The sequence below is a fragment of the Vicugna pacos genome, chromosome 1, assembly GCF_048564905.1.
Source record: "Vicugna pacos chromosome 1, VicPac4, whole genome shotgun sequence".
NCBI classification, from domain to species: domain Eukaryota; kingdom Metazoa; phylum Chordata; class Mammalia; order Artiodactyla; family Camelidae; genus Vicugna; species Vicugna pacos.
Window position 1 is genome coordinate 14,578,425 of NC_132987.1, and position 21,646 is coordinate 14,600,070.

Below are 21,646 nucleotides of genomic sequence, written 5' to 3' on the forward strand. Positions count from 1 at the left end.
CCAAAATGTTAATTATTAATGAATTCAGGAGATGGGCTTATTGGTGTTTATTATTCTTGTCTTTGGTACTCTATATGCTCAAAACTTCTTAACAAACATTTTTAGCATATGTGTATCATTATACTATTTTTGAAGGGACATATGCACATAAATATGTATAAACTCTTCCTTGAAAGCTCAGCTATAATTATCCAGATGTGAGCTTATACCCTTCTTTACACTTTACTATGTTTTTTATTTTTTGTGCAATGAGTATGTATTCCACTTTTATATTCAGGAAAAAAATTAAGCTATTCTAAAAACATCTGCAATTCAGAACACATCAGAACATTCTTAAAAATGTAGCATACAGTGTTTACTATGCTTAACATTTAAATGCTGGGTGGTTTCTCCTCTTACCTGTGATGAAGACCTCGTAGCTTACAACTTTCAGTAAGCATCATTGTCACCTGAATTTCAGAAGCTTGATCTGCGTAAAGAAAAAGACATTGTCATATATAGTATGATAATATTATATATAACATCAATATTTTCTGGTACTAGTAAGTAGTTACATCAGACTATACAGTAAATTTTCATAAAAGTTACAGGCATATCTAAATAGGTCTAGGCTGAAATTCTATTGCAGGAGGTAGAGTCTCACTGACAAGGTCAACATCAACAGAAGCCATTAAAGATAGATTTGACTATGTAAAAATTAGAAATTAAAAGGTTCCAGAAACAAAGTAGTGAAAGTAATAGCAGACTGGGGAAACAGCTACAACATAATGTATGTAAAAGGCCAACTTCATTTTCCCCTCTTCTTTAAAGAATCTATACAATCAATAAGGAAAAAATGTGAAAAGGAGGCAAAGAATATAAACATAATAGTTTACTTGAAAAAAACAAACCACACAAATGACCAACAAAATTTCAAAATGACTTTCGGTCTCACTCCTAAGTAAAGAAATGCAAGTTACATCGGGAGAAGCCATCCTCCTCGTCAGGCTGGAACAGACAAAAAAGCCCGCTACCTGCCAGTTTAAGCAAGAGTGTGAGGGAACAGGCTCATCAACAGCATGTTGGATAGGTGGGGGAAGCAGTATCTAACAAAATTTTTAAGTGCACGTACCCTTCACCATCATCAGTCCCACTGCTAAGAGTCTACTCACAGAAGCTCACCAATTGTACAGCTGTACAACTGTTCAACTGTAACAGCCAGAAACCCTAATAACCAAAGTGCCCAGTGACAGAGAACTAGTTAAATTAGCACACAAGAATACTATGCAGCTATCTTTTTAAGAAGTTTTGTCTATATGCACTGACAGAGGAAGATCTGCGAGGTGCATTAAATTTTAAAAGTAAGGTGCAAAACTGTGTGTGTGTGATCAGTCGTATTTCAAAAACATATTTATTTGGAAAATTAGATATATTTGGTGCTTTTTTTTTTCTCACTCATGGAGAGTCGTAAGAAATTGTTTATGGTGGTTACTTTTAGAGGCGGGAGAATTTATATTTTGTAACTTTCTGTCCTGTTTACACTTTCTAACTTAATATACAACTATAAAAAATGACCACAGGAGTTGTGACTGGAGATTGTGGTGCATTTTATTGTCTTCTTCTTCCTACCTCTCTGTGGTTAAAAACAAACAAACAAAAAGAATTAATATTACATTAGCAGAAGAAGATTTAATTTTCAGATAATACCCAAAATTAGTATGATTATTCCATTTTATTTTCAGCTTCTTAACTCATGCTTTTTGGTCCAAAGTAACAAAACAGAACTAAAATTGGCTTTTAAGTTCAATGTTTTGAAATAAAACATGATAAATGCAATTTACCAATGTCTTTAGTCTGCACCTTCCAAAGAATTTGAAGCCATCAAATATCTGCACAAATCTACAAGGATTTCTTATCTTACAGGGATCACTAGCTTAATGGTACAGAGGATTTTCTCCACTGTTTGAAAAGAACATTTCCATTAAGTGAATAATATATTTTCATTATAAAACTGAAAATGAGTTTTAATTTTTTAAAAATGGTTTTTAGATTTCAAAAACAAAATTAAGAGTATATTGTTAATACTTTCAAAGAAACTAATAATAAATTTGTATGTCAACAGTAAAAAAACAGTAATAATAATTTATAAATCTTCTTATCAATGCAGTAGAAGAGAGAAAAAGATAAGACTGGCAAAGCCAAGACCCACATCCCAGCTCTATCTAGTAAAATGCTGAACTAACAGTAAAATCCAGACCACTAAACTCAGGCACCATGATCACACATTCTCTCCTTAAAAGTGGAGCTGTCAAAGCTAAGAAATCATAAATTTCACTTACTTCCAAGTCTAACTAACCCATGGAATCACTCCCTCTCCCACTACTTGCTACTACTGTCTACTTTCCAGACAGCTTCACTTGGTTAAAACTTCTGTAGGAATGCAAATTGAGTAGACAAAAGCAAAGAACTTGAAACACTTGCTACTGCTTTAGAAAAAGAACTTTATCCCAATGTATGCTGGAATAAACTCTAGTTATTTAAAAACTGTTTAAAATTTAGGATCATTTAGTAAATGGTAGAATGCACCTTTTTACTCTTTCTGATCTGATTTTTAATAAAATTATGGCTAGGATTCTTTAGGGGCTGGAAGGATGTTTTTAGAAATAAAAACTAGTAATAGTTGGAGGTCTGCAGCCAGTTGGTAAGGGTTTACTTTCCTGTAAACTTGTACAGAGATCCAAGTAGAATAAAAGGTAACTTCAGGATGTGTCATTTTTGGAATAATTTTTCAAGTTCTTAACTTTGATAAACATGTTCTATTAAACAAGGGGCACTTGTGCTGGAAGATAGGCTAAGAAAACTTTGGAGAAAAAATAATTTTATATATTAAGTAAGAAAAATCATTTTCCTGGATTCCTTACCCAGTCTGGTCCTAATCTTTTAATTTTAAATACTGAAAGGTCTACCCTTAATATATATACATTTGAGAAGTATACTATACAATAATTTACATTCTAAAAGTTATAAGAAAGAACAAAATGATTTTAAAAATCCACTTATTTCTAAGCTGTAAAAAATTAGAAGCTATTAAAGAAAATAATACTGTAATATCAAAATCTCAAATTGATTCATTTTATGGAATTCAATTTCACAATATTCATTCTGTAAAAATCAGATTCCTAACTTCAATCTCTGGAAATTTATATTGGAATATTCATTAAATCTCTGTGAAAAAAATACAAATCTTTTAAGAAGCCAAATGTCAATTTCCAGCTTATGTCCAAAGGCAAAGGTCATTCTTTTAAAAACTATTTTTTTTTTTTGCATTTTAAGCTATGCTTCTAACTGTATAGCTTGTAACAAAGCTATACATTTGTCAACGAACTTCATCAGCTCTACATAGCTTCAATTTAAAAATAAAAATAACATTCCCAAAGAACAGATCTCATATACTCAATCATGTGGAGTTATTTAACAATTTTGAGGCAAAGAATGTGGTCAGCACACTTCCTCTGTGTTTCCCATGCAAACCATGACCATATCCTGGCTAAGGACTCACTGTGCTTTCTCTTGTTTCCGTCTGGCTCTGAAAGAACATTATAATTACGGTGGTAAGACACAGAAACAAGCAAGTGGCTACAATTCAAATGTATACGGAAAGAGAAATCTTATCTTGTGAAACAGTTCCAGTATCCACATTGTGTTTTCTTATCACTATTATTTCCTTTTTTCCTCCTCTTCCAATCCTAAATCAACCCAATTCTGAACAGAAACCTCTTCTGTTAATTCAAGATTCATTCAGAACAAATTAACAATAGCCTAGTTCTAAGTTATCCATAGAATATTTATCAACCCCAGAAGAAATACTAGAACGAAAGGGAAATGTTTCCTTAAAAAAAAAAAAAAAAGAAAATATAACAAGAGGCAGCAGTTATTAAACTTAAGGTTCAAATTTTACATTTACAAAGAATAATATGGAAAATATCCTTCAAAACTAGTCAGAAAACTTAGTTTGACCAAACTTAAATACCAATCTTTAAAATAAGTGTTTTGAGGTTAGGAGAAGTGAGTGACTAAAATAAATACTGAACAATATTGTAAGTTAAACCATTTGTTTGGAAAAATAAGAAGTATGAATGTGTGTTTGTGTTTGCAGTATTCTTAAGCAAGAACTTCTGCTAAATTAAAAGAAACAAAATTCCAAGGATTTTCTTTAGATTAGTATAACCCAACTTTTTAGAAGCACTAAACTTAAATTCTTCATACTTTCCAAGAATTCCTTGAAGTAAATTTAGAAACGTTAAGTTCTTATAAAGTAACTTTGTAAACTTCATAAATGGTCACCTTGCTACTCATAATACTAAATCTAATTTTGCCCTCAATTTCTACACCTGAAATGCTAAATTTGTTTTTCCAAAATTAATATCCAGTTATCTCAACTTATATCAGACACTGTCAGACATTAAGCACTATTTAAATTACCAACTTTTCTTTCCTCTTAAAGTGAACAAAGAGACTTAGCAAAGAATTAAGATTTTACAAATATCAATTATAAATCATTAAAATTCTAACATCTAATATTTTAAAAGGTCTTGCTAATTTACCAGTATTAGGCAATAAGCCATATATAAAAAATATTCTAGTATACTGAGAATCTCTAACTGAAAAATTTATGTAAATCAGTAAGTGAAAAATTAAACATCACATTTCTCCAAAAGGATAGTACGTAAAAAGTATTCTGTTCATGAAAATATAAACATTAGAAAACAATCCAGTAACATCTACCAAAATTTTAAATGTAAACACCTCCTGGGGCAGCAATTCCAACTACGACTATACTTGCAAAACTATACCAAGAAATACACACACACACACAGATATTTCTGCAGGTTACATATAACAACAAAAAAAGGAGGGAAGAGGGAGTGAGAGGAAGGTAAACAGCAGCTATTCATATATGGTATGGTGGGTCTGGGGGGCATTTTTTCCTTTATAGTCCTCAGTGCTGGGGGTGGGGGTGAGCTGAAACAAAGGAAAAACTACTAACAACGTTTTTTAAGAAGGAAAAGCCAAAGAATTTTAATCTTGGGGAGAACATATTAGACAAAGCAAAAATGAAGTCACGTGAATGCAGTTTAACTAGAAGCCTGAGTACTGGGTGTATCTAGCAAATGTTTAATGTCTTAATTCATTAGCTTTTATTTTCTATACCTTAGTGAGAACCACACAAATCTCCTAAAAAGTTAGACTATATGAGCTAACTCAACATGGACTGATTTAAAGGTCTTGCACACACTGGGAATTTGAGACAGAATTTCACTGGCATAAGCCACCTCAGACAGAAAAGTATTATGGGAGTAGCACGGGAAATAAAATCCTACCTTTAACTGTTTTTACAAATGTTTGTTTTTCTTTGTTTGGATCCTTTTCATCTACTAAAATCCCATGGAAGATACGCCCAAAAGTACCTAAAAGGGAAAATAATAATTATTGAGATCATATGATAACTTTCATAAAATAATAAGTAACTTTCTGGCACAACATAAATTAAACATAAAAAGGGCATATGTGATTTATTACTCCATTACTCCAGCCCTAGAGTAAAAGGAACTCAAATCTTTGTTTTTTAATGTAAGAAGTTCTTTGTAACTATAAAATATCTTGACTTGTCTTTAGAAATACTATATTTAAATTAAGTATATGACAATTCTTTCTGAAATATCCTAAACAAACTAATGACACAGCCAGGAGCACTGGAGCTCAGTAATGGGTATCTACAGAGGCACTTCTCAGTTTTTAGGCTTAGCCTCAGAGCAATGACAAAGGAGAAAAATGGACTCTGCTCATACATTCAAATACACATCAAAAACTCTGTTTCCGTTAATTACTATATGCCACTGAGGACAGTTCAAGCCCCTCCCTCAGCTGTGACTGACCTACAAACATTCCGACCAACAGATGAATTCATACTGACTCATATGCATCCAAAACATTCCAAATTGAATTATGGAAGGGGAGAAAAAGAAATTCTCTATTTAATAACTTGAAGAGTTCAAAAATTAGTATTTTATTATTAATTTCTGTCCTCTTCTTTCAGCATTCTCCCCAATCAATAACCTAAAACTCAAAAAAGAAACCAAGGACCAGCAAGTGAAGAAGGGAAAGGTACTAATATCTACCAAACACCTATCATGTGTTAGCTCATTTAATGTGCATCATTTCATCTAATCTTCACAACCAGCCTAAGAGTAGAAAACATAGTCCTAATTTACAGAAGAGGAAACTGGACATGGAAGACAGTTAAGTGATCTCTCCAAAGTCACACAAGTAATAAATTATGGGACCAGGGTTGGAACTTGGGCATAAATCCAAAACCCATGCATGTTTCTTCTGCTAGAACCCTCCCCACTTTCCATCACAGAGATAATTACCTCGAATATTTCCAAGAGGCCTGCTAGGAGGTAAACATCTTTAGACAACAACTAAACAGAAAATATACTTTAAAGGTGACAAACACTAGTACATCAAGAACTGCACAAAAGCTGTATTAAGGCAAATTAAAGACCTAAAGAAAGGGGAAATAAAAATCAGTTTTATAGAGGGAATAAATTGTGCACTGCTTCTTATCCTTAGACACAAAATGAGATGAAATTCCTAAAATTTGACAAAAAATTTTAGAATACTAACATTAAATCTTTCTTGAAAACCTGATTTTGAGATAATAAATACCTTCTTGGAGTACATCTTTTAGAGTTATCCTCTCCCTGGATATGGCTATGTCCTTCACCTTAGCTTTGGCCTCCGAAAGAGTGACGCTTCTCAGGTCGTTCTTCTCTATTCGCAAGGTAGGGTAACCTGAGGAGCCAACAAGGCCAAACCAAGAAATATAAATACCCTTATTATGGCACCAGGGTTAAGTAGCTCAGTTAGAACCTCAGGACTCAAGCCACAGGAATGGATGAATGTTACTGATCATAAGAGGAACAAGGCACACACACGAACAGGTAGAATTACTCATGAAGGCCATACTAAATTTTAAAGAAACACTTTTCCACCCACCCCAAAATCTTAAAATGCAGAATTAAAACAAGAAACACTATAAACAATATTACATTACTACCACTTCAAATGCCTGTCAGCCAAATGAAACAAGTTTGACTCAGGCAATTTAATTTAATCCCTCGTATGGACTGTTTTCCTCCCCAACGATTTTCTAATACAGTCTTCTAACAAAAGAATTTTTCAAACAGAGGTGCTTGTAAAAATATCTTTTCTAACAAAATGTATAATTAGTTTAATCATTCTGGCATCCATACAGCCCAGTCATACCACTGTGAGATTCATGTTTGTCTTTCAGTTCCCTTAATTCCTCACTCAATATGATGATAGCAAAACAAAATTTCTGGCCATAAATTAAAATTTTCATTATAAGAAAGGAGGTTAGAATAAAAGGAAGACCCAATGTTACCAAGTAGAAATTGGAATGGTATCTCCATTGGAATGGTATCTGGGGGAAGAAAAATCCCTAAAAAATGAGTGGGCTTAGACAATGATCATCAATGGCTGCTAGAAGAGTTATAGGAAAGGCTTCGGAAAACTTTACAATGGATGGATTAGCCTGACAAAATCTGACTCTACTGATCAGCAGTTTGACCACGATATGTCTAGGTGTGTGTGCATACGTGAGTATTTATGTATGTTTAATCCTGCCTGGAGTTCTCTGAGTTTCTTGCATCTGTGGTCTGTTGTATTTGGTTATTTTGGAAAATTCTTGGCCATTTTGTCTTCAAATACTTTTTCTGCTTCTTTTTCTTTTTTTTTGTTTATAAAGAAATGTATTTCCACTGTTTTTTAAAGCACTGTTTTTATCACATATAAGAAGTGAATTACCTATTTCCTTAAGGTAATATATATAAAAACAAGTAAATTTCTTATTGGTGGTAACTCAAAAAATTTTTTGACAAAAAATGTATTTCACTGGTTTTAAAAAAAAGTATTTTTCTTTTAGCATATATAATAATTTAATTATCTATCTCTTTAAGGTTATATCCACAGTCAAGAATTGACTCTAAAAAGCTTTGCTCTTAAAAACAACAATGTGTTTCCTGTGAGTAGTTTGAACTACACACATCTATCACCATATTTCCTGAAGAGCACCTGTCTTTCTTTCCTTGGTGGAGATGTTAACTACTATTATGATTTCTCCTAGGTTTCTTTTAAGCTAGTGTCCCCTCCTCGTCTTTCCTTTTTCTTGCCACTGTCTTATGAAAGAATTTGGGTCAATCACCCTGGAGAATGTCCAGCAGCTGCCCCTTCTAGTGCCATCTAACTTGTATTCCTATCTCTGTATTTCTTATAAACTGTAAGTCAGTTTTACAGCCTTAATTACATGCAGGTTAACTCTTAGGGGAGAGAGGAGAGATGAGAATAATCCATCTGGGAGTACAAAATATCTATTCTTAATGATGCTAAGTTTCAGTAATGGGTTCAGGAGGTGACAATCTGATCCCCAAAAAGGTAAAGTTCCCAACTTCCCTTTGTTCACAGGGTTTAAAACAGTGATGATCTTTTCATGAATCAAGTATTAGGGGATACAAACATGATTTTCTAATTCCATCATTCCTTCCACACTTATTAGCTGAGATTCTTCTGTAAAGAAACATTTCCATCATCAACCAGCACTACTGGTTACTGCAAAATACAGTTCACATAGCCAGTTGTCAGTGAAGATTACTGGTGCCTTAGTTAACTCACATAATGATCAATTCTTTTTAAAAAAAAGTATCATTACAAAGTTGTAGATTTTTACACATTTTTACATTTCACATTTATACACTTCCAATCCACTGTAGTCATTATCCTTTTTGCTGCTCAGTGGTGCCATTTTGGGGAGCTCCTGCCTTTAGCAGCTTTCTTAATGTTTGACTCAGCAAATGTCCCAGGTTTATCTTACACATTCCTGACCCAGTCCTGGAAGCATCTGTTTCTCCAAAGAATCCTATTTTTAATGGGAAACAGTTTTGAAAGGCCACAAGAGGGCACTGAGTGAAAAAGAGGTAATTTTTAGTTTACTAAAGAGTAAATGCCAGTGGGGGAGGGTACAGCTAAAGTGGTGAGCGCATGCTTAGCATGCACGAGGTCCTGGGTTCAATCCCCAGTACCTCCATCGAAAAACTAATTAAATAAAACTAATTACCTTCCCCCTGCAAAAAAAAAAAAAACTTTAAAAAAAAAAAAAGAAGTAAATGCCAGCCCAAAGAAGGTAACAGTTAACTGCCTACAAGAAACTAACTAATCAATGGCACCACTGGATGGAGCCCTGACTTGCAGCCCACTGTCTATCCTGACGACTGTATTTCTTATTTGTAAGGTGACTGTCTTCATTATGCCCAAATTATACTCTATGAATGATTATTTTTCCCCCAAATCCACACGTTACAGTATAAAAACTTTCATCAAAATCCTATTCAATAAAAGGGGGAAATTAGCTCCCATGCTCTCAACTCTAATGGCTGCTAATTCTTTTCATGATCAGAAGACAATGTAAAGTCCACACCAAAGCCCATGAGATCATTAAACGGTGCATTAACACCCAAGTCTCTGGCTTCATGCAGCTCAGTGGCTTACTCTTACTAACTGAAAATCTTCCTTCTAAATCTGTATAGAAGTGATTCAGTAGGTTTTTAAATATAATCTATAGAATTCTCCCCAAAACTAATGCTAGCAATTAAACTTAAAATTTTAACACTCCAATTTTTCAGAATGTTTCATTAAATGCCCTAGAAAGGCTAGTGCTGCACCTGTTGGATACTATGTACATAGCACGGTGCGCATCCCACAAGTAACTAACTACACAGGACCACGGACAGAGAGACCATCGACAAGTTTAGTAAATTATCTTTAGAATTAAATTAACTCTTACTGGTGATAGGAGTGGCATTGTTGGGTGTGTCGGCTCTCAGATACTGAGTCGTCTGGGTAGATGGCTGAGACAGCCCTTGGGAACTACTGCTGGCACTGATGCTGCAAACAAGTTTTAACAGAGAAATACATGGTGAGTTAGCTTCAATGAGAAATTTCCTCTTTCCATATATACAAAATGCATGGAGCCATTTTAACCAGCTGAAAATCCTAATGGAGATCACAATAATGCACGGATCTCCATCACAAAAGTTCCATATTGAAATTTTAATCTACCTAATAATGTAGAGCTCTATTTTTTCTTTCCTTTTTAGTTTTATAATCATCAGGCAGGTTTTTCATATCAAAGTCACTCACAAATGTGGTATTAGTCCTCAGACACCACAGACAGCAGTTCTGCCTTACACAATGATGTGTTAGGGAACTAAGGGTCACCTCTCAGGAAAAGAGCCCAAGCCATTCAATTAGATTGCTCTTTAAAAAAAAAAAAAAAAGTAGAAAGACAGGCCTCTCTTAATGATAGTCCAAAATCAAATGGCCTTCAGATGAGGGGGTATCAAAGCAAATCAAATGTGCCAACAGGCTCAAAGCTTGGGAAGGGGTTTCCTACCTGGTTCAAGTCTGTTTAATCACATAAACTTTGCTTCTTCTACTCCCCAATCCCACCTTTTTAGAATTTATGGAACTTATTAGAAATCTCTAGCACTTGAAGCATTCCATTATACCATATTCTTTAAATAATCAGGAGACCCAGAACACGGCAGGCTCAAATGACTGCAAACCCTATACTCAAGATTACTACAAACTAATGTCCTTTTATCTTGTTAGTGGACAGCAACTTTATCCCAGATCACCCTTGGGCACATCCCAATTTCACTGCTTCAGCCCTTATAATTCTGCAGAAGTGGAGAGAGAAACACAGAAATTCAGCAGGAAGAGTGAAATCAAAGAGTAAAATCATCCCTGCCAGGACAGACCTTCCATGCTCCCTTAGCTACAGGATCAACAGAGGATCCCAACTTTCCTAAATACATAAAATCTTTTAACTGACCATACCCCACACAATAGTTCTGTATTTTCAAAACCTGAAGATTGAAAAAAATACATAGTGACAAAAAGCTGCTATCCAAGAATTGATCTATGTAAGTCAGCCCATGCAGTGGATGTGGGACAGTACGGTGAAGAGATAGAGAGCATAATCTTGAAATCAAAACTGCCAGGACCAAAATTTATTTGCCAGCTGTATGACCTTGGGCAAACTAATGCTTCTGGAGCCTCAAATTCCTTGTGGATAGAATGAGCTTAATACTACCTCTCGACAAGGTTGCTAAAAGAGTTACATAAAAAATACAAAAGTAAAGCATTGAAGGGCAGTGTTTGCCCTCAAACATATATTTACATATTATTAGTAGTAATTATTTTTATTACCACCAATACTATGTAGCCCCAATCCTTAGAACCATAGGGCACCTGTTTTCGAAGTTCTGAGTACTACTCAAAGATTACACTGGGAATCAACGTTGTTGAAAGTCCCTGACTCAATAATGAGGGAACAGAAGCACTACCATCCCCAAAGAAGGGGGAAACAATGGAACGCAATTTACTTGCCCGTAAAATGGGATTAAGAAAACCTACCTCCCAGGAGTTTTGTGAGCCTCAAGTTGTATAATATACATGAATGTACTACTTAAATATTACCTACAACCAACATACACTGATGGTTGAATAAATACGCACAGACTCCAGATTATTTACTAGTTACTGTGTCTCTCTCCAGTAACTCAACAGTAGGTGGCACTCTTGTACCACCTCAGAATTCCTGAAAAGCCTGGGCACACAAAGATGTTACGAGCTCGTCCATACTCAGTGGTCCCTACACCTAGCACAGCATTGTTAAATGGTCAGAACAAAGGTCCTTTGAAACCCCAGGCTTACTGTTATGAGAGAAGCAGGGAGCAGTTGGGGATCCACTCTGGTATCTATTAAAGTCCGTACCTACACGGCTACGTCACATGAGGTAAAAGGTGAGACAAAAATGTACATTTGCTAGCACTTAAGAGTTTAAAACTAGTATAGATAAATCATCTCATTTGGCTTTCATAAGCAAGTAAGATTAGTTATGAAGGTATTAACCTAGGGCAAAGGTCATCATTTTCCTTAAGGGCACTTATTATAATTTGTATTTTTCTATGTAATTCATTTATTTATTTATTCATTCAACAAATATTTACTGTCTACTACATTCCAGATACTGCACTGGGTGCTGGGGATACAGCAGTGAACATAACAAAGATCACTACCCTCATGCAGCCTATTCCTACCAGGGATATCTTAGTTAATTTAATGTCTGTCTTGCCCAAGCATACTATAAACGCCACGAGGGCAGGAAAAGTACCTGTTGTCTCACTCCTCCCTTCCCAGCACTTAAGCCAGTGCCTGCCACAGGAGGCCTCAAGTGGACCCAACTGAGCCTTAGTCAGAGTGCAATTAACTTAGTGAATCAATCAATCAACAAACAAACAAAAACACACTTCCTTGGAATAAAAAGCTATAAACCAGACAGAATGGTTGCTTCTGACATGAACTACTGATATCTATTGAAAGAGGCAAAGAATTCTTGCTGTAATAAAATGGTCTCCTGCCTCTCTACTCATTCTTCATTCAACGAATTCTTCGTGCAGCATTCATTCAACCGATACCTGTTAAGACACTAGATACAGAAACCAATAAAGAGAAGTAAAGGGGACCTTGTCACCAGTAACGGCAAGGGTGATGGGGTAAAGGAGATAGTGGAAAATGAAGATACTGCCGAAGAACAAGTTCAAGTATCCCACAAAAGAGAGCTGAACTCTCCTACAGCCAAGAGCTAATGGGAAGGACTACAGAGCAGACAGGGTGCAGACCAGCCCTCTGTGGAAGGACTTGCACGTGGAGAGAAGCTCCGCATCTCCAGAACAGACCCGCCCGGCACAACACAGAGACCAGGAAGATCAGCTCCTATAGCGTCAGGAGAGGGAAAGCCACGCACGTGGGCAGGCAGTTTCACTGTCTGCTTCTGAACAAGCTCTGTGTGTAACAGGCCCCTGAGTGTCGGGAACGGAAGAACTCTCCATCGCCCCCGTGCAAGGAACTCCACAGAGCCATGGGTTCCATCAAGCCTCACGGGGCTGTTGTGAGGATTAAGGGAATTAATGGATGTAAAGCATCGGGCATACAGCAAGTGCTTCATACAATGGCAATTCTGAGTTATTATAATACTGTTATTACAATAATGAGTCCCTCCTGTCGCTCTGCCCTGGTCCTAGCAGCGCAACCCTGAAAAAGTTATTTAACCTCTTTAGGCCTGTTTCTTCACCTTTAAAACAAAGACAGTATCTTACCCACAGGGGGCTGTGAGTGTCAAATAAGACAGTACATGTAAAGTGCTTGGTACCGTACTGGTAAACAGCGTGCAATAAAATGGCAGCCCTTGCTATCTCCGTGGCCCCAATGCAGAGAGAAGACGCAAGTGTCTGTTAAATGCCTCTAGATTACTGGATGGGAACTTTCTAGTCACCACTGTTGGCTTGCCTGGCATGTAATAAATAACAGCTAGTAGAAGAGGAAAGAGCTGAAGAAGAGCCTGGTCCATTCACGGCACCTCTCTGAAATCGTAACAATGGCACTTACTATATGCACAGCTTGTTCTAAAAGCTCACAGTATTATTTCACCAAAACTTCACAACATGCCTACCAAGTATGTGCCATGGTCATCTCTGTTCTAGACATGAGGAAAACTGAGACATTAAGAGGCCACAAAACTTACTCCACTGGGGCCACAAAACTAGTTAAGTAGCACAGCCAGAATTCAGAGATGCTCTGGTTCGAGTCCATGCTCATAACCACTAGGCTGTACTCTGAAAACAAGTGATGCTGAAAGCTTTTATTCAGGCAATGTCTGGAGACCTTTGCCTGAAAACTAGAGAGAACGGGAACATCAATTCATGGGTGGTAATGGATTATTTCAGCAGCGAAGTATATGCCCCAGGGAGTCTGAACTTCTTGCACAGCTCTGGCCTCTGTGGGTTCACAGTCCCTCCCCCTGCACATACGGAGGCATTTGAGGAGAACACAGTTAGCTAGACTGACTCCTAAATGCCATGCTATTCAGTGACCTCTAACTCTGCTGTATCCTCCCTCTGAGTCCCATCAAAATGTTCCTGTTACCTCATTTCCCTTTCAGCTCTTTATCAAACCTGGATCTAACTTCAACACCACCATATATACAAAATATACTTGGAAACATGCCACCTGTGTATTTCTCTTCTTGCTCTGACCTCCCTTCTCCTCTTTCCCCACTCAGATAAAGAAAGTGTAACAGTGGGGACAGATAGCACTTAGGGGCGCCCTGTCCCCTTGTGTTTTTGTTTATGTCAAGTGTCTGCTTACCCACTGTATGTCTGACACGTGTAGGACTGGGGAGTCTGCAGGAAGACATATGCTCCCTAACTGGAAAAAGCTTACATTCGAGCAGGAGAGATAAGTACACACACACAAAAAAATGATTTTAGAAGGGAAAAGTACAATAACTGCTACCAAAAAGAGAGACAGAGAAACAGAGAGGGCGGGAGAGAGAGACAAAAACAGGAGGGAGAAATTGACGGTTGGGAGACTTAGCAAAGATTTCATGAAAGAGATGGCAAGAAGTGGAAATTTGAAGAATGGTCAGGGTTTGGACTAGTGGGAAATGCAGGGAGCCCTGTGGGCAAAGGAGAGCATGAATGAAAGTCCTAGAAGGCAAAGCGTACGGCAAAAGTAAGGAACAAGTAATCACTTGACAGGAGCATGAAGTAGGGATATAGTAAGAAAAAGAGGCAAGTTCAAAAAGCATGGAAGGCCCATCTCTTCACAAAGGAGGGAGCTTTGAAAGCCAAGTTGTGAAGCTGGAAATGTCCTCTCGTCAGCAACTGGGAATCACCGAGGAGGGACACGAGAATCACGTACTGGGAAAAGGAACCTGTCTCATCACTCCATGTCTACCTCTCACACTATCCTGGCTGTAATGTCCTCTGTGTCCCTGAGACTCACCCAGGCTGGGACAAGCGCGTTTTCTATTCCCTCACTACAATGCACATGTCACAATCATCAAATTTACAAACTTGCATAATTATGGGTTAATGCCAAAGAGTAAACACTTGAAGTCATGAAGTATATCATTATTTTTTTTATTCCCAGCACTTAGCATAATATCTAACCCAGCATATCTCGAAGGCTACACATTAGAATCATCCAGGAAGCTTTAAGAACAATACTGATATCCAAAAGCCACCCAAGACCAATTACTCAGAATCTCTGGAAGATGGAACCCAAACACTGATATATTTTAAAAGCTTACCCAAGACTCTAATGTGCAACCTGATTAAGAACCAATGGTTTGAATACTACTCAGCCATAAAAACCGACAACATAACGCCATTTGCAGCAACATGGATGCTCCTAGAGAATGTCATTCTAAGTGAAGTAAGCCAGAAGAGAAAGAAAAATACCATATGAGATCGCTCATATGTGGAATCTAAAGACTCATGGACAGAGAATACAGACTTGTGGTTACCAGAGGGGTAGAGGGTGGGAAGGGATAGACTGGGATTTCAAAATTGTAGAATAGATAAACAAGATTACACTGTATAGCACAGGGAAATATACACAAAATGTTATGATAAATCACAGAGAAAAAAATGTGACAATGAGTGTGTATATGTCCATGAATGACTGAAAAATTGTGCTGAACACTGGAATTTGACACAACATTGTAAAATGATTATAAATCAATAAAAAATGTTAAAAAAAAAAGAACCAATGGTTTAAATCATAGCACGTTCTCAATAAATTTTAATAAACTGGATGGATGCATGCATGCATAACGATGGAGGGACAAACCAGGAGGAAGAGACAAGGCTATTTTAAAAAGATACTAAGAGTCTAGAACAGAGTCATATCAAAGGGGATAGAAAAAACTGATCTCTACTTCCTCCCCGCCAACTAATATACTATAATTTCTGACTTCACAAATTTAAAAAAATAAAATGAGAGAAACACAAAGACAGTAACTCTTCCTTAGGCTAGGGTTTAACCATTCTCCCTCTCCCCCTGCACCACGGTGCACCAGTGTGCATGGATGTGTGAGGGCTCCCATGTAAATGCAAATAACTACTTTTATTTTTTTCCTTCCCCAAAATATGTACGATACCTGTCATCCAGTTCAATCCTTTTCATACTATGAAGGTGCAAAACAGCTAATATTATTGCTACAAGAAATATTACTGCACAGCAAACCCCTACGCTGATATAAAACACACGTGTAGAAGTGGTTGGAGCTGCATGTACAGGATCATCTGAAATAAAAATGAACAGCACAGTAAGCTTTTTAAACGAATATCACCAATTGCTTTGTGATCCAATATACACAATGAGAACTCTGTTCTTTGTAAATAAGATATTCATTTCATGTCCATTCTTTGATAAGATCAGTTACCAGTAGTAAATTCACACAATTTTAAAAATGTTTTTGTTGTAGTTTAAAACAAGATAAGTTTTAAATAGAACTATTGATTAACAAGTAAAATCCACAAGTGGTATGTGTATAATAAACCATGTACAGCAGTGCTGTCCAGCTTAGGGAAATGTCCTACAGTGTGCCGTCCAACACAGTAGCCACTGGCCAGCTGTGCCTATTAAGCACTTGAAATGTAGCTGGTACAACTGAGAAACCGAAGTTTTAATTTTATGTCATTGTAATTAATTTAAACAGCCACACGTGGCTAGCAGTTACCATGCTGGACAGCGAGATCTACAGATCAGATCCTTTATATTTCCTCAGCATCGACGCCTGGGGTGGAGAGATTAGACAGCTTTGTTGCCAATGACCACTGACTCACAGGGGAAGTAATGTGCAACAGAGTGACCCACAAGTTACAACAAACACAGTTTTCATCTTTTTCTCTTTTGAGAGTAACAGAAATTATTTTCGTAACTGTTTTTAAAGATAAAAGCAGAAAAATAAGATTCATGAAATAGAATAATATTCAGCTTTATATTTTTCAAAAAAGAGAGCTAAACAGAAAGAAAGCCTCAGAAATAGTGAAAATAATTCAGAGACACGTGTACATACACATGGGGCAACTGAGAAAGAGACACAGAGACAAAGATCCATACAAAATGAGCGAGCAAAGTGGAAGACAGAGAAACAGACAGAATTGGCGTAACTGGAGGTTCAGGTAAGTTTTGATGAGCACTCACATCACAATCCTACTAAGGAATTTGGATTTCATCCTAAATGAGACGGGAAGTCATTGCAAGGTTTCAAACAAAGGAATGACACACATTGTCATTCTTAAAAAAAAGAAAAGCAAAGATGACTCTGCAAGTTGTATGAAGAACACTGGGGAGGAGCAAGAGCAGAAGCAAGGAACAAACTACGTTACTACAGCATCCGAGAAAGACAGCAGTGGCTTGGACAAGAGTGTTTTGGTGAAGGTGAGAAGTTCATGGATTGGGAAGCAGAGTCAACAGTCTGCTAATGGATTATACTCGGAGTAGAAAGAAAAAGAGGAATCAAAGCTTTGGCTTAAAGAGTTAAGTGGATAATGTACAATTACAAAAAAAAAAAAAAAAAAAAAGAGGCAGGCTGGGGAAAGAGAGAATCAAGAGCTCTGTTTTGTCCAGGAGTTCCCAGTACACCTCTAAATGGAGTTGTCAAGTTGACAGAAACACAAGTTTCGAGTTCTGGGGATAGAACAGGACAAAAGATCAAAGTTCAAGCTTTCAAGAACTTAGAAATAAGACTGCTTTCTAAAATTTAAACTTTGCATCAATAATAAATCAGAACAGATCGATGCAGAGAGACCAAATGGCTTCTAGGGCAGCCGGACTTACTGCAGACTGAATGAAGGCATGACCTTCCTAAGAATGCCATGGGCTGTTCCATCCTGGAGGGAAGGTCCCCAAGGCCGGTGTGGGCAGCACCTATCTAAGCACACTGCAGGGCAGCGGACAGGACAGTGCTCTGCCGGGCAGATCCCTCAAATGCACCCTGCCTGATTACCTCCAAATTCCAGGCTAGTGGATGCACTGTTCCCAATCCTCACTTTGACATTTCACCCTTCAGGTCTCAGGTGAGATGCCACTTTCTTCAGGGTGCTGTCCCTCACTCCCTCGGAGGGAGATACATGTTCCACATCTCAGGGTTCCCAAGGCACCTTGTGCCTGCCTTATCACGGCCTGCCACTCAGTGCTGTTAGCACTGCCTCCTGCCTTGTCCATCTCCCCTGCTACAGTAGAAGCTCCTGGGGGCTTACAGAGTCTGCTTTGTTCACAGTTTCATCCTCTGCCTCAGTCACACCACCTACACATCACAGCCTCTCAGTAAAAGTTGAATGGATAGATACACAGAAACAGAGAGGAGGAGAGAGGGAGCAAGGAAGAAACAGAGATCAAAGATATGCAACACTCTGTTCTCCTGGTGAGGAATAATATCCTACTAGCATTTAAAAAAATGAGTAAAATCACCAGTTTTAAAAGTAAACTGGGGAGCAGTAATATTTATTTTCTTCTCAAAGATAAATCCAAATGAAACACTCCTAAAAAGCAAATAAATCTCGCATTATTTTATCTTAAAAAGTGGTCTACTTTGAGATATCCAGATGTTTTGTGCCTCCTGAGGTGAAATAAAATAGAAAGCACATACTACCATCTATTATCTATTCTTGCCAAAAGAGTTGGTCTTAAATCTAATCAAGTTTGAAATCTACCCACCAGTTTAGGAGAGAGAAAAACATGTTAAATGACACCACAGGACGCAGATGTGGGAAATTCTATGACATAAATGAATTTCTTCAACAAATAAGTGATATTAAAAGGAAGGGAGTGGTTTCTGATTAATATAAAATATATGTCAGCCAAATAAACACAGCTTGTGTAGGCTTCATCTGGATCCTGATTTAGAGAAGAAACTATACTAAGTTTTGAGACTGTAAGGTTCATTTGAACAGGGACTAGCTATCAGAAGAGGTCAAGGAGTTACTGTTCATTGTTCATTCTGTTACATGTGATAAATCAAATCCAATGAATAGATGTTAGGTGACTGTGAATTTTTTTTAATGGCCTTTTAAAAATAGGTTCACATTGACATATTTACGGGTGAAATGATGTGATGCCTATGGTGCGCTTAAAAATACTCTATTTCTCCACACCCACCGACCCATCTGAAAAAGGACGAGGGAAATAATGGTACAGGATTGGCTGATGGTGACCATTACTGAAGCAGGGTGATGGCCATGTGGGAGTTCATCAGGGCATTCTCTTGACTTCTGCATACCTGAACCACCCCCATTTTTTTTTTTTTTAGTTTATTTCCACAAAGAGAATCAAGTGACCTTTTAAGATACTATTATCAAAACTATCTTGGGGGAAGGGTATAGTCCAGTGGTAGACTGCGTGCTTAGCATACACAAGGTCCTGGGTTCAACTCCTAGTATGTCCACTAAAATAAACAAACAAACCAACCTAGTTGCCTCTGTTCCTCCAAGAGAACAACTATCTCAGGAAGAGTAAGGCTTAATGATGTGTCCATGTCAGAAAAGGAAAAAAGAAGTCTGAGTTATACTACCTTATACAACCATTACCAAAAAATAAAAATCTACTTTGACTTTTTAAACATCTGTAGGTTTAAACAACATGGACTATTTAAGCTTGCATTTTCACCTGGATGAAATTAGCTGAGGGTTACATCCAGGCCACAAATTACATTTTCTAACCTTCTACTAAACAGATGAAGATCTTACACATATATCCTGCTCATACTTTAATTATGACCACTCAAAATGGTATAAATTCTTGCTTAAGAAAGTTTTTATATCATTTACAAACAATGTATGAATTTTTTCTTCACAAAATTTTCAATATTTCAATAGTGTCATCTGAATATATCAACCTCCCAAACATCAGTGAAATAAATAGCAAGGCATCATTTAATCTTTTGATGAACTGGAAACCATAAAGCCTCCAAGCTTCATGAAATCATGTTCCTTTGCAATCAACCACTTTTCATCCTTAATGATGGAAAAAGACAATACAGTAGCACTTACAAATAGTTCTGCTAGTGTTTTTGTCCAAGGCTGAAGTTTTTACTTCTTCGAGTTCTGAATTAAAAAGGAGATAAGAGATGCTTTAGAAATTCTTTCTTTTCCATGAAAATCCTTAAATACTATAATTATATTTTCTGAACTTTCTCTAACAGTTTTGTGTTCTAACAGAACACTGCCTGAACTAATTAACAAAGTTATTTGTTGCAAGATAATAAATGCTACATTACTATTCTGATAATCATCACTACACTCATCAATCAATGGTCTATGCCTGTATGAGCCAATGGATGTTACAGACAGATGCTCAATGAAAAAGGGTTTCTATGGTCAAGAAGTCTACGGAAAGTTGCATACTATAACCTCTGTGGTGGTTCACAGTGCACATAAGCAGAGGGTAAAGGCTCTAAGGAGTTTTAGGGTAAGGTAACTTGCCTGATCCAGTAATTTCCATCCTCATATGATAAAGGAAACTTTTCTTGCCAGTAACATCCATTAACATTCTATAAAGTACAGGTATGTTTGCCGTTGCAGACAGTTTTCAAAATGTAGTAAGTTGTGAAACCAGATAAATAAATACATTAGGATTCACTTATAAAAGTAAGAGTCATGAACATCAACTAGATGACTAGGGTGGAAAGTATGACCACTAAATAAAAAGGGTGGTACTAAACTGAAGTCTAAAAGAGAATAGAAAATTACATCAACTATTAATTTTCACGCACATATTAAACAAATAGCGAAGGGAGGGGGATCATTCTGAGCATCAGCTGACCATCGCCCTAGTGGATACTAGCGCTGGCGGGCTCCACAGACCCCACTGCGCCCAGCCCTCATTCTGCCTTTAGCACCAACAGATGAGCAGTGATGCAGTCACCGTTCACTTCCCTAGGGACCAGGAATCGGGTGTTCGACGCTCCTCGCTGACGGGCTGTGCAAGCTTAGGTGGTCACTCGTGGGCCCAGGCTCTTCATATCAATTATATAATGACTTTGAACTAGAGTCTCGAAAGTTCACTTTGGCTTTAAAATTCCATGAAAGTAGGTACACAACTGGATACACAAGAACTAACAAATGTATCAAAACGCCAATGCTAAAAGGGGTTAACTTTTCATTTTAAAAATGTCCACTCTGGATAAAGAAGTTGTGATGTGTGAGTGTATATATGTAAAATATATAACGGAACATTATTCAGCTATAAAAAATAAGGAAATCCTGCCATTTGCAACAACACAGATGGATCCTGAGGGCATTATGTCAAGTGAAGTAAGTGCGACAGAGAAAGACTATGAGATAACTCTATGATCTCACCTATATGTATGCGAAATCTAAGAAATTAAGAATTTTTTAAAAACTCATAGAAAAAGAATCAGATTTGTTGTTAACAGAGGCAGGGGGTGGGGAGGGAGGAAAAACTGGAGGAAGGTGGTCAAATGTATAAACTTCCAGTTACAAGATAAATAACATATAATGTACAGCATGGTGACTACAACTAACACTATATGTTAATTGTATAATATATGTGAAAGTTGTTAAAAGGGTAAATCCTAAGAGTTCTCATCACAAAGGAAGTATTTTTTCCCCTCTCTTTTGCTTTCTCTTTCTGTTGTATCCATAGAAATGATGGA

At 37.0% G+C, this 21,646-nt stretch overlaps 1 protein-coding gene across 2 annotated transcripts in view; it reads right to left on the reverse strand.

Moving 5' to 3' along the window:
• RYK (receptor like tyrosine kinase) overlaps window positions 1-21,646 on the reverse strand; it is a 96,697-nt gene that overhangs the window by 27,532 nt on the left and 47,519 nt on the right. Inside the window, exons 5-10 of one of the 2 annotated variants that reach the window (XM_072955149.1) lie at window positions 20,022-20,075; window positions 16,127-16,271; window positions 9,902-10,002; window positions 6,709-6,834; window positions 5,361-5,447; window positions 400-469 (exon numbers count right to left, since the gene is read on the reverse strand). In XM_072955149.1, the coding sequence (XP_072811250.1) occupies window positions 400-469; window positions 5,361-5,447; window positions 6,709-6,834; window positions 9,902-10,002; window positions 16,127-16,271; window positions 20,022-20,075 (583 nt within the window). Of the gene's footprint in view, window positions 1-399; window positions 470-5,360; window positions 5,448-6,708; window positions 6,843-9,900; window positions 10,003-16,126; window positions 16,272-20,021; window positions 20,076-21,646 lie in introns of both variants that reach the window. The other variant, XM_072955124.1, reaches the window with a different exon arrangement.